The sequence below is a fragment of the Protomyctophum parallelum genome (genome assembly GCF_964188405.1).
Source record: "Protomyctophum parallelum genome assembly, chromosome: 5".
In the NCBI taxonomy this organism is placed as follows: Eukaryota; Metazoa; Chordata; class Actinopteri; order Myctophiformes; family Myctophidae; genus Protomyctophum; species Protomyctophum parallelum.
The window spans coordinates 39,032,836-39,047,326 of NC_139702.1; the positions used below are offsets into that span (position 1 = coordinate 39,032,836).

The 14,491-nt window shown below is 44.8% G+C and overlaps 1 protein-coding gene across 1 annotated transcript; it reads right to left on the reverse strand.

Moving 5' to 3' along the window:
- On the reverse strand, window positions 1-1,413 carry LOC310858361 (D(1C) dopamine receptor-like; the record flags this gene model as incomplete). The annotated part of the gene is made up of 2 exons (XM_083764470.1): window positions 709-1,413; window positions 1-576 (listed from the first exon to the last, which is right to left on the reverse strand). Exons 1-2 carry the CDS (start codon window positions 1,252-1,254, stop codon window positions 1-3), a joined length of 1,122 nt encoding a protein of 373 aa, XP_083620596.1. The 5' UTR covers window positions 1,255-1,413.
- Window positions 1,414-14,491: the final 13,078 nt, after the last annotated feature.

The window sequence follows — 14,491 nt, forward strand, 5'->3', positions numbered from 1 at the left end:
TCATGATACGGGTAACTCTGTCTGCTTGTCTGTGCCAGTCCCGTTAGCTTTGTCCACTGTGTCCATCATCACCTGATCTCTGCTGTTGTTATAAAACAAAGAGACTGTGATGGTTCCACTGCTGCCCCTGCTCCCTCTGGTGTTGACACAGCAAGCCACGCCACTGGGATCCGTACTGTGCAGTGAGCCGTTGTGATGTTTATCGTTGCTTGCCACCGCGGTCCCCCCCTCCGCAGCCGCGCCGCTCACCCAGCGCGCCCCTTTGCCCCCCCTACGGCAGCCCAGCAGGCGCAGGAACGCGTCGCGGAAGTCCGCGTTGAACGCGTAAATGATGGGGTTGAGCGAGGAGTTGCTCCAGCCGAACCACATGAAAATGTCGAAGGTCGTCTCGCTGACGCAGTGGGGTCCGGCGGCGCGTTGCGCGTCGTCGGGCGACTCCTCGCCGGGACAGAACGGCAGGGCGCAGTTGAGCACGAAGAAAGGGAACCAGCAGAACACGAACACACCCATGATGATGCTCAGGGTCTTTAAAACTTTTGTCTCTTTCCTGATGGAGACTTTCAGAGCGCGGTGGGACTGCGGGGTGGGGTGGGGGTAGGAGTGTGGGTGAGAATGAGAGCGATGTCGAGGATGATGATGGTGGTGGTGATGATGATTATTTGCATTGAGTTGTGGTGGTGGGGACAGCAGGTCATCGGGGGAGCGTGCCGATGCGTCCGAGCCCGAGCGGCAGTTCTGTGCGTGTTCCGCGGCGCGCTCCAGGGACGAGATCCTCCGAATCTGCAGCTGGGCTATCCCGTAGATCCGCGTGTACGTGACGATCATGATCGCCACGGGAATGTAGAAGCTGACCAGGGAGGAGGAGATGGCGTACGTTCGACTCAGTCTCGTATCACAGTTCACGAGCAGCATCAGGTCGCCATCATCATCATCATCGAGTGTCAGGTTATTATTGTGATGACCCGTCAGGTCTCGTATGATGTCCGCCCGCCGGTGCCAGTTGAGCTGCACGGGGACAAAGGAGATGACCACGGACACCGTCCACGTCACGGCGATCATGATCGCGGCCACCCTCCGGTTCATGCTCCTCTCGTAGCTGAAGGGGCTCGAGATGGCCCAGTAGCGGTCCACGCTGATCATGCACAGGTTCAGGATGGACGCCGTGGAGCACATGATGTCGCACGCCACCCAGGTGTTGCAGAACGCGCCGAACGGCCAGAAGCCGGCGACCTCCGTCACGGCCCGCCACGGCATCACCAGCACGGCGACGAGCAGGTCCGACAGGGCGAGGGACACGATGAAGATGTTGGTCACCTTGTGCCGCAGGTGCCTGTACCTGAATACGGCCACGCACACCGTCAGGTTGCCGAGTAGCGTCCAGACAATGAGCAGGCTGAGGATGGACCCTATGAGAGCGCGTGTCGCCGAGTGCTCCTCGATTCCACTCCCTGCAGAGATGGTCGTGTTATTATTCATTGCCCGCTCTTTTGTACGGCCATCATCTCAAAACTAGAGGCGTAAACTTAAGCATTCCATTCATTATTATCAACAAAACAAAAAAAGAGGCAAGCTCCCAGTCGTGCGTAAAATCGGTGGCCAATAATGTGTCGCCCGGGCGGCCATGCATGCAGATCTCGCGTCGCTGTGCGTGTTGTGTCGTCCTGTGGTTAAACTAATCTGTGATGCTCTTCTGAGCGAACAGCTGTTCACTGGAGTCTGGAGACCACGTGCTGCACCAGCAGCTGGTCCACTGCTGCCAAAGAACTGCTCCGAGGCTCTCTAGTCTCTCACAACCATCTGGGGAAAGAAAGAGGTTGGTGATGATGAGGAGGGTATATAGATAGTTCAAGTTGATTGACAATCCACGTCAAATCAGGTCATATTTTGTTCGTAAATTGTGATTGCATTGCATCCAATTGGATTCTGAGAGTTGAGTTATTTTACGGAGTAAATTGCTAGACTGGACGCGTTTTTTCGAAAAACGCAGCAGTGTGCAGTGCAGGGACCTTTTATACATCATACATGGCTAATTGAAACGAGGAAAAAACGCATCACAGATGAAAGAATAGCTAGGCTTTTAACCGAGTTTGTCCATGATTCTCATTCTGTGTTCTGTTATGCACAGTGTCAGACTAAAGCTTGTACCCTGCTGTATTCGGATTAATCGACAGAAATAAAAGGAGTTAGCTCTCTAAGCTCTTTTAGGAAACACACAGATATAGGCCACAGGTCCCAGCTGATACCAGTTGTATCCAATAATCCAATCAGGAGAAGCCCCACAAGAACATCCTTCAATTTGATAGAGTTTCAGTTAAAACATTTTTTCTTTTTTAATCTCTTCCCATTTCAAGTGTTTGTACAGTTCTCTCCTGAATGGATAAAATGCGTATCCCAATTACCTGATTTTTTTTGTTTTAACTGAAATACAAGAGTCTATAGCAATTATTATATTTAAATATACAGTAGATATCTTTTATTATTATTATTTACAAAGGATTATTGTTATTATTATTATTTATTAAGGAACCTATACAGCTCCTTAAAATAACTGAATATTGTGCAAAAGTTCATTTTCATCAGTAATATAATTCAAAAAATGAAACTTTATATATATTCTCGATTTATTTTGCATAAAGTGAAGTATTTAAAACTTTTTTTGTTTTAATCTCGATCATTATGCCATACAGTTCATAATATTAGAATATTACAAATTACAAACAAAATAAAGAAATGTCGACCATCTGAAAAGTGTATTAATGTATGCAGTCAATACTTGGTCTGGGCTACTTTTGAACATTTCATCAGTGTGTTGAGGTGTTATGGAAGCCCAGGTTTGCTTTGATAACAGCCGTAAATTCATTTGTTGCGACCGTCGGTCGCATTTACTATGAAAACCTGCATCTCCCGTTAGTTAGTTAGTCACCCACGCCTCCATATATGGTCAAGCCTGTCACATCACGTCTCCATATATGGTCACGCCTCGTGGCATCATGCGATTCATGCCTCTATATAGGTCATGCTTTGTGACATCTTGTGACATGATCATGGAGACCCTTAGATCTCCATATCTGCATATGGAGCCTGCCAGCAACTCTACATCTGACCTCAAACCCTTAAATCTCCATATATAGCTTGTATGTTTATTAAATAGGTTCTATGTTTTATGTTCCACTGCAAGTAACTGTGGAGAAACGGGATTTTATTATCTTTATGTATGCAAGTACATGGGGAAAATGACAAATGAAGTGATTCTGATTCTGATGCTTCCATAATGTTGATCCTTCCCCACCCGTCCTTCCTGTTCTGACAGTCCATATGATTTGATATTGATCTGACCTCATCAAACCCTGTACACTCAAGACACACGCCATATATGGCCAGTACAGAATTCATTCCATATGTTGATCTGACCCCCCATACCAAAGCGCCAGCACTCGCCCAGCAGTCTGCCGTCACGGGCAAGGTCGCTTCTAGCCCTCAGGGCGTCTTACTGGTATTGTTGAGTCTTAATGTCTCACACCTTCCTCTTGACAATACAATATATAGGTCAGGTGCCTGATCAGTTAAGCACAGTAAACCCATGGCCAGTACATCTATTACTAGTAGTTTTGCCTCTGTGGGCAGGAGCCAAATCCAACTGGAAAGGAAAGTCAACATCTCCACAAAGCTTGTCAACATACTAAAGCACAAAGTGCTCTAAAATATCCTGATAGATGGCTGTGTTGACTTCAGTGTGAAGTTTTCACTGTCAGTTCACTTTTTGAACTATATTACAGAAGAAAATGATCTTTTGCACAATATTCAATTTTTTTGAGGAGCTATAGCAAGGTCAGTGAATAGATTGGATAAGGCCTTAGCAGACAGCCATGCCAGTTTCTTTGTTGAAAAGAGCCTTAGATTAGACAAGGATAGCCCTATGCAGTTTGACATTTAAAATTTATTATCTTTAGTTTATGCCAGCCTTCACTTGAAATGGATTGTGTGACTATTGACTACTGGGGCGAAAAAACTGCACTGCAAGAACTATTGCAAGATATCCTAAGTGCCTGAATGTCTTGCCTACCTTACCCAGAGGATACACTATCGTCTGTCCACTCAGACACTTTACATTCTGGCGATGAATGGCCTTGTATTGGGCCAAACATGTTTATGTATGTATGTATTAAGTAAATAATGCTTGTTTTAGCAACTGTGAGCAAGAGTCTCACATCTTCAATGTCCCAAGCTTTCACGTAATAAGATTCATATTTTTGGCAGCACCAGGCCAACAGCTCACATGTATATTCTCTTACTGAAGTGCTTTCATGCAAATGGAATTTGTGAGAGTGTTTCACCGAAGTACATAAATATGTTTGAATCAAGAGAAGAAACCCATCACAAAAGAAAATACATAATCCAAAGAGTCTTTTTCCTGTTTCTATCTCTGTGTACTGTATGTCTTTGTGTAAGATGGGGAATATAGGTCATCATAATAGAATGGAATGTGCAATTAGATAGACCTACATTCCGTCTATGTGTACTGAATAAAGCTAGTTTGGAAAAATATATCTCCAGTATATACTGTATAGCCAACAGTACAGATTTATTTTATTTTTGGCTCTCTTCATGCCATATATAGTAGGCTATCAATTGAAGCAAAAAGGAGTATACTATTGAAACAGAAGAGCATTTATAAAGTGACAGCCTTTCATTGAGTTGGATGAAGGTTCAAGGTTGTGCTTTATTGTGATATCTTGTGTACAGGTACACAGTAAAACTTATTTTTGTTCGACTTCCATCAGACAATGCAGCAGCATAGGTAATAATTATAATAATAAAAAACGTAAAGACTAACTACACAAAACATGCCACTTTGACAGGCAATTGAGGCAAAATATTGTTTTCCTGATTGGAAAAAGAGAGAAGGGAGTTTTTTTAAGGCTCATTTTGACCCAGTATTATTAGGTAACAATGTTCAAGAGATTCAATACAGATGAAGTCAAGCAGATGCTAGGCTGCATGCAATCAAATATATGTGGCAATGCTATAACCCTGGCCTCTCGTCTCATGCTGTCCCTGTCACCTTCCCCAGTGATTCCCTGAAGGCAAGTTTCAGCCACTGCCATCATCACAGCACAGGGGTCACAGATGACAGCAGGATGTCTGTCCTTCAAGTACAAACAGGCCCTCTAGCTTCGCTGACGTCACAATGGCCACTGCTGCTATGGGAATGTATACTGGAGGCTGTATAAGTGCCCGGCGAGGAGGCGACATATGGTGTCCATGCGGCATGCCACCGTGTGGATCTGTAGCTCCCTCAAGGAACGGGGCTGAATTTCACTGTTTATAAGCCCTCAGCATGAGTGCTACTATGTGCGTCAAGCACATGATATGTAACTGCCAAGAAGGGAGAGAGTGCAGCGTGCATGCGTACGTTCATGTGTACTTTCCTCAGTTCCCCTTTGACTTCTCGTCGCTAAAGTTGGCTGGCAACGACTCCTCAACAAGTCGCCACATGATGCAGAATGTAGCTGGCTTCCACCAGTGGTCCTCCGTGCAGTCCTTCTCAGCGACACCCTTGGAGCTCCCACCGATCAGGTATACTCAACGGTGATAGGGAGCCAGGTCACAGTGGGAATCAAAGGATAATACCACACCATCATGCATTTAGGCATGCATGGTAATCTTTTAATCCCAGCAAATCATGTGGACTTGTGCAAGTCAAGCATGAAATGAAACACATTCATGCCATTATTAATTATATCGGAGATGTTGATACTATAATTATAACATTCTAGAATGTCAGTATTTTCTTTTTTATAATTGTGTTTTTTTTTTGCCAGACGTTGCTGATCACTGTTGATCTGTTTCAGCCTGCTTGGAGTAGCAGATGGTTATAGGATTTATCATCTCTGGACAGTTTTGGCAATTGTATTGTCCTATTTTAAAGCACGGATACGACAGGAAGCACGCACATCTCCAGAAATTCTACAGGTGCTGGTCAAAAAAACTTACAATGAAAAAGGAAGGGATGTCCGCACACTGAATTGTAGCTCCCACTCCCAGGAAAATTATTTATTTATAACAACGTTTCGTCAGGTACCTGACGAAGACCCACAGTGGTCGAAACGTTGTTACAAATAAAATAAAATCCTGGGAGCTACAATTCAGTGTGCGGACATCCCTTACTTTTTCTATTTTAAAGCTCACCATCACTGCAGATATCTGTACATTTTTTTTTGATACATGCCAGGTGTTCCACTGTGAAATGGGTACAGCAGGAGGGTTTTGCCTCAGCATTGATGCCACTGGTCTTACAATTAGAAATGTCATTTGAGGTGGTTAACAAGGGTGTGTGGAGGGTAACAAGGAGGCAGTGAAAACAATACAAACATGAAAGGCAAAAGAATGTCCAAAATGGCCACCAGAGAGTAACCAAAAAGTCCCAAAAATAATTACAAAGTCCTCAAACCATGACAAACAGGTTAAGGCTCTATATTCTGAATTTGATAATAACAGCTAGTGTTTGTTTTTTATAGCAGGGGTCTCCCTATCTCTCCAGCTCTGAGAGTGCAAATGTATCGGCTTCAATATTATAGAGCATACAGTAGACCCACTGAAAATTCATTTTCCCCCCAAAAACAACAATTTATATAAATTATTTTAAGCCTAGAATCCAGCTACCCAGGATCCTGGTGAACACCTTTGATTCTGTGAAGAAAGAAAAAAAAAGAAAACCGCTATATAAAGGGTATTTATTAAATGTAGTATATCATATAATTAATATTATCCTGACCTGGAGAGTCAAGGAGACACCACCATGACCTGTTACTGAACAAACACACTATAGCAATGATCAGAATATAATATAGAGCTATTTAACAAACAAAATAATATAATTTACTGCACCTTTGAATCGACTGTGAATGATACTTTTTATTAGACAAAAAGGTGTTTTTCTGGTGTCTTTTTTTACACAGCATTAAATGAAGAGTGCTCTGTAAATCTGTGCTGTACAGCAAAATCTGGACAGTATTATTCTGTGTAAATAATACAGTATACTGTACATGACAATCTCCATTTTTATTAGCTATGCAGCGCCTGAAGTATCAACCATGTCAAGGAAATGCTTCATATTTGCTTTCTAGCTGACTAGAATTAGTATGTCAGCAACACTGTTGCTGCTGTTGCGACTTAAGACAATGTACAATGTATCTACACTACACTAATGTAGTAATTCTAACCTATTAGTGTTTTGTGTTTTCCACAATTGCAAAAATAATCACTGTTGTCCCTAAAGCTGTTCCATAGGCTTAAGGCTATATTCATGGTCCAGTTTTTGGTGAAGAGGTGACAACCGAAACGGTGGTTAGTAAAACAGAGAGATGTGTTGTGTGAGCAGTGACCATTGACCACTGCGGCGTGACGTCATGTTGCAGTTTTTGGTGGTCACCTCTTCACCGAAAACTGGACAATGACATGAATACTTGAATAGGCCTTTAGCCTTGCTCTAAATTCACTGTTAATATTGTACAGGAGGTAGGCTGTAGCTCGGGAGATAGTCTGTGGGTGTGGCCGTGGTCTGCGGTTTGAATCCCGGCTCCTCCTGTGGAGGAGGTGTCCATGGGCAAGACACTGAACCCTAGCCTGACCCTAGCCTGACCCTCGCGATTCAGGGCTGGGGCTAGGCTAACTGAACACCACATTGCCTCCAAATTGGCCCAATGAGTCGGCCGGTGCCCTGCATGCTCGCTTGCAAGTTGCCACCATTGGTGTGAGTATGAATGTGGGAAGTGAGGCGTTGACTGTTGGCCGCTTCACCTGCCAATGTATGAATGAATGGACCATTGTAAGTGCTTTGAGTATGCACTCTGTGCAAGTGCTATAAAAATGCAATCTATTATTATTAGTAGTAGTAGCAATTGTCGTGTGAGTGCTTCAAACATCATACAAGTTGTTACAGTATATGTGTTAATTAAACAATATAGTTAGACATGTGCTTTCTTTCTTTCACATTATTCAAAGATTCAAGTTCATTGTCAATCAGCATGCATAAGGTATAACACCTAATCCGTTTGCTGTGCTTTTTTAAGGATTGCAGTACACCAGCCGTGGTACAGATGACTGCCCCACTTGCTGACACCCCATGTTTCAGTGTGGTTGGTAAGTAGGCTATGCAATTTTCAATGTGAATCAAATAGGCTCTATGCACAGCAGTCAGCAGCTACTGTATATTGGACTTTGGCCCATTGGTCCTCTCCCTAACGCGACCCCCGCTTTATCTCCCGGAAATTTCACCAGTGAGGGGCAACTCCCCTTCTGTGCCTCTATTCCAGGAGGACAGCACTGCCTGGCTGTGCTCCGTTGTGGGGAATATTGCTCGGTGTTGGCATTGCCTTGGGGGGGTAATAATGTACTATTCTGTACTATTCGGGTTGCAACTCATACGGGGCAGAGTCAGCTCTAGCAAACTTGAGCCATGAGAGACACCACAAAATCACGCGAGTTGCCGTGTCGAACGGTGCTTTTTATTTATTTATTTTATTTTGGGGGGGCCTATTTCCACCCGCTTTGAATGTTATCAACCGACAATCACCAGTAGGTTACTTATCATTCGAATACAATTGAGCCAGTAGGCTCCCCTGGAGCGAAGGCTACTGCACGGAAATTAAATTACTGCCACTGAAGCTAAAACATTGTGAAACTGACTTACATTGGTTAAGACTGATATGAGGTTAGGGGACTTACGGGCCGGTTAAAACTGAGGTTAGGGTTAGGGTTAGAGTTAGGGTTATGGGTTAGTAATAGTCAGACAACCAATGTCGGACACCTCCGCGTTTCCTAATCAAAGCTAGTCGGCTCAGGCGAGCCTGCTGGCTCGATTGCATTGGACTGATAAGTATTGATAGATTGAAAGCTGGCTGACAGGAAATGGGGAGAGAGATGGGGGGTGACACGCAGCAAAGGTCGTCGGGATCGGGAGTCGAACCCATGACATGCTGTCAGGCTTACCAGCCTGACGGCTACGCCAGCCACCCAGGCCCCTTTTCAACTTCTTTATGCTCCAAATGATGTACAGGTTTCGTAGCAATTGTAGAAATATTAGACCTTAATTGTCAAATGTTCAATCATGTTCTAATCATGTATACTTCACATTACTTAATTCTGTGCCCTATACGTGTTTTCCACTGGAGGGCGCTGTGCGCTAACCTGACACATCCATGGTTTCGATGATTCTTGTGAGCCTTCGAAACACGTTGATCACATGGGGAATCGGTCAAAAACACCACTATAATTTATTCCAATGGGACAACTGCGCGCTGACTAGAGTAGGCCCTCAATCACAGCCAATATTATAAACGGATTGACACTTATATCGACCATGATTCCGTGTGCGGAATGGAGCAACGCAAAGTATTCTGTGATTTTTCAAAGGTAGGTGGAAAAAACTGTTTAAATAAGGCACAGAAAGAGTTGAGACCATTTTCCATATGCCCACTCTTACTGGTCCCGTCGCTCGACCTCCGTGGAAGGCGGAGGACACTCCAGGCACACGGTATGCCTGGAACAAGCACAGCCCTTTGATTGTGTAGTGTTTTCACCAGTGGTATCAAACGTTTTCATGTCAAGGACAACCAAATTGATCAATATTTTGTGCCGGGGACCCCCAGATTATTCCAGAACACAAGATTGACTATTTTCAAATCCACCCATCCATCCATCCCGAGACGTTCCAAGGCCAGTGAGTCGATGTGTTTCCTCCAACAGCGCCTTGGTCTGCCCCGGGGTCTCCTCCCAGTGGGACGTGCCTCGAGGACCTCCCTAGGGAGACGCCCGAGAGGCATCCTAACCAGATGCCCGAACCACCTAAGCTGGCTCCTTTCCAGGCGAAGAAGCAGTGACTCTACTCTGAGTCTCTCTCGCGTGACTGAACTTCTCACCCTATCTCTAAGGGAGATGCCAGCCACCCGTCGAAGAAAACTCATTTTGTATTCGAGACCTTATTCTTTCGGCCATGACTATTTTCAAATGTAGCATCAATCCAAATGTAGGTCACCTGGAATACAGTATATATTAGCTGTCTCCAGGAAGAGACAGATAGTGCTGCCTGCATGGGCATGGCCACCGTGAATATCCAAGGCTTGCAGACAAAGCAGATAGCAGTGGTTCGAAAATAACTACCGGTAGTATGTTTACTTAAGTATTACAGTTTTGAGGTATTTGTACTTTACTTGAGTATTTCCAATATCCAACACTTTTACTTCTACTCCACTACATCTCAGATCCAATATTGTACTTTTACTCTAGCTCTGATTCATACCCTTCCTGATACGATTCTGCAAATTTCTGCCCTCCAGTAAGGCTATGGGGCAAACGGGGTTAAATCTCAAATCGAAATCAGACCAGCCTCTCCTCTTTAGTGGAAATCTCACAAACGTTTGACCTACTCACCAATACAAACACGGGTTGTGTCAATAGAAAGCCTACTTTCCTTAGTGGACGCACTCTGAGCCCCCCACCACACGTATAAACTGTACTTTTTGGCCAAAAGGGGATTTTGTTTCCACCGGAAAAAAAAAAAAAAATTAGTTACTCCGCTGCGCCCTCTACTGATATTGCCCAGAGAACTGCCTCATAGAGAATATTTTTCCTCCGGTGGAAAGAAATCCCTTTCTGGCCAAAAAGTACCGTTTATACGTGTGGTGGGGGGCTCAGAGTGCTTCCACTAAGGAAAATAGGCTTTCTATTGACACAACCCGTGTTTGTATTGGTGAGTAGGTCAAACGTTCGTGAGATTTCCACTAAAGAGGACAGGCTGGTCTGATTTCGATTTGAGATTTAACCCCATTTGCCCCATAGCCTTACTGGAGGGCAGAAATTCGCAGAATCGTATCAGGAAGGGTATGAATCAGAGCTACTTTTACTCCACTACATTTATTTGACAGCTTTAGTTACCAGTTACTTTGTAGATTTTGATTATATTACAAAACGTACATTAACCAATTCAGCCCTATACATTTTGGCCATTTGAAAGTAGCCGATGTAGATTGGCTATTTTCAAAATATTTGTATACATTTGAAAACTTGAAATGAGGTATTCTGCATAAATAGTACTTTCTACTTTGGGTACTTTTTTTTGTAAATTTTGAATTCCGGACTTTTACTTGTAACAGTCAACAGAGTATTTCTATATTGCAGTATTGATAACTTTACTCAAGTAGCCTACAAAATGTGAGTGCTTTTAAAACAGAACACAGATATGAGAGAGTACTTGTATTTTGGTGTATTCACTCCAAGACATGACAAAAACATGTGTAGCTGGTCTACCTTGAAAATGATTATTCCTATATCCTTGATTCCTTACATTACTCAAAATGAAGGGATTATTCCCACAGTAAAACTAATCCTTTGCGTTTAGATTCTCTTTATTACACTCGCTGTTCTGCACTACCTGCTAGCCTCTGGGAATATCAGCCAGTCTGATCTTTTAACTCCAATGCCAATCCACTCTGATTTTCATAATCAACCACAGTGGGCCCCGTTCTTCAGATCAAATGGCTACAGCTGTGGATAAAGGCCGCATTTGGCTTTAGGGCAGAGCTGAGGTCACAGACTCACAGTATCAGTGGAAAAACACTGGAATGCTCTTTAATAACACTTGATCGTCTTTATTAGGACAGTAACGTTTGGGTGAGGGGCAGAGGAACATACATTAGTCAGATTATCCCATATATTACATTATTTATTTTTAGAACTTTTACTGCGCATTCATTGGCTTATTTAGGGCACATTGCAATTATTTCCATTAAAAATAATAATAATCAAAATGTAAAAATAATCTCCAAATATCAGCACATCAAGTCACTATATAAACAAGATTGTGTATTTTTAGTTTGAGGGTAGACGACTAGACGTGTCACACAAATTGAGTTTTCAGTTGTAGGCTATTGTGTTTGTCTTACGTAAAATAGATATCTGCAGAAGGCCCGCAACACTCATGTGAAAAGGACATTCTTTGTGTGCTGGCTACTTCTTCATTTGTATTACTGTGTTTATCTTGAGTCCTGACACACATTATACAGTGCAAAAAATACCGAATGTCAGTAAGGTGTCATTTAATTAGTCACTGTATACAGCAGGGAGCACCAATGGTCGCCAGAGCTGCATTCAGCACAACCAGTCCCATCTCCCTGGGATACCCGGAGACAGGTCTGACAAATGCTTCTACGCTGCTACCTTCCACCACGGGCCACTTTAGGATGACCTCGTCAAAGTGCTCTGAACGGCCTCCGTTGCGCTCTTCCCTCAGCGCGCACATTTCACACACCCATCTCTCCCTCTGCATTCTGCTCTCCTTCAGCTCTCTCTTCAACGTCGCTTCCTTTGCTTTGTGTTCCTCCACCTTCAGCGTGGACGTCCTCAGCTGACGCTGGAGGGCCTCCGCCTTCATGGTGACGAGCCTGAAGTGCTGCTGAAGGCTCTCCCTTTTCTTCATCTCCTCTTTCTGGTTTTCCAGCGCCCTCTCCTTCTCCCTTTGGCTCTTCTCACTTTCGCTCCTGATCAGCTCCTGCCTTTGCCTCGCACTCTTCTCCTCCCTGCTGCTCTGCTCCTCGATGAGCTGGGTGAGTCGATCCAGTTCATTTTGCAGAGCTTCTCTCTTCGTCTCCTCTCCCTGCCTGATGGTCTGCTCCCTCTCGAGCTGCTGAACTTGCCATTGTCTCTCTTTCTTTTCATTTTCTACTCTGTGTCTCTGGATGATATTCCCCACCTCTCTCCTCATGCTCCCCTCCATGTCTCGCTGCTCTTGGAGTGTTTTGATGACTCCTTCAAGTCGCTCTTGCAATGCCTCCCTCTTTGTCTCCTCCTCCTTCCTTATCTCCGTGACTCTCGCCATATCCCGGATCTGACGCTCCTTTTCCATCTTGTCATCGTCTTCCATCCTCTCTCTTCCGGCTGCCTCCTCCCTCTCTCTGCACAGTTGTCTCTCCATCTCACGTTCCATCTGTTGCTTTCTCTTCAGATCCTCCATCTGCCTGGTGCTCTGCTGCTGAATCTTCTCCAGTTCTCTTTGGTACCACTCTCTCATTGCCTCCTTCATTTCCCCTTCCCCCTTCTGAAGCTCTTCTTTCGCCCTTTGCAGCCTCCTTTCCTGCTGTGCCACTTGGGCCTCTTCTGCCTCGTCGTCGCACAGCTCTCGGAGCGTTTTGCAGGTGTAGAGTCTTCCTCCGTTGGCCTCCGATATGCTGTCCACCAGGTGGAGGAGCACTGCCACCTGGTCCTTATTGGTCTTTGAGGTGTGGTTGCTGAAGGTGCAGTACCTCCCTCCACACTTGTCCACCAACTCAGACAGGCCCTCACAGCGCTGCACAGGGCAATCCCTCGCAGACGTCCCCTCGTCCGGGCCGTCTCCAGGGGTGAACACCACCACGGAGTACTCCAGAGCCCGGGGTCCCAGTGCCTGTTGAATAAGCCTCACCGCGTCCCTCTCCTCCTGGGTGAACCTCCCAATCTGGAGCACCAGGAGGAAGGCGTGCACGCCCGGAAAGAGGAGAGTGACGCACCTCCTCAGCTCCCTCTGCACCTCCCTGGAGGTCTGCTGTCTGTCCACCGAGGACGGCGTGTCCATGAGACAGATGTGTCTGCCATGGAAATCGCTGCACGCTCTACGGCACTGTTGGTTGACAGAGAAACCGCTGGACTTTGACTTGAAGGCCCTGCGACCAAGGATGGAGTTGGCGGCGGAGCTTTTCCCGGTCGTCGTCTTGCCCAGCAGCACCAACCTGACTTCACTGGAAGAGACGGAGGAAGGCTCCTTCCTACCTGATGGACAGAATAAACAAAATGAGTGTACCGCACATAAAAACACGAGTGAAGGAAAGAAAAGGAAAAATAACGTGACTGACCTTCAGCTATAGAGGTGACTGAAGACTGCCTGCTGAGGGAAGACATATTGCTTCTCCTTGCTATAGTCTCTTCTGAGGTTAAAACACAGTGTATATCTCTCTTCAAGAGTTGTGGGAGTGACTGTTTGCAGTCCGGGAGGCCCTCCTTTCCTGAACTCTGACCTTGATGATGTCGACATCATCACTGTGTTCAACATCAGTCTGGAAAAACAGTTGTCCAATAATCTGGTCTCTCAAACTCTCAGCGCCATTGTCCTATCATGAGTACACACCATGGAGCGATGGTCAGTGGTCCAGTGGAGGGAACAAAAAGCTTATCAGGCAAATAATGAGGAAAGTCAGTTCTGAATTGTCGTCGTGATCAAGGTCCATTCCTTTTATTGCTGTGTGCTGAAGTGTAATTGTTGTTCAGAGTGATCTTATCAGCTGATCAATGAGACAGACGGCAGGCCTGCATATATTTGCAGATAAACCAATCATCATTAGTGAGTGACTAAAAGTCTGTTTAAAGCAAAAGTGATCGATTTCTGTACAAAAAAAGAAAACAAAATAAATAAATAACATTTTCCTCATACTTGCACTGGTGGAAAAATAATTCACTTTTTTTT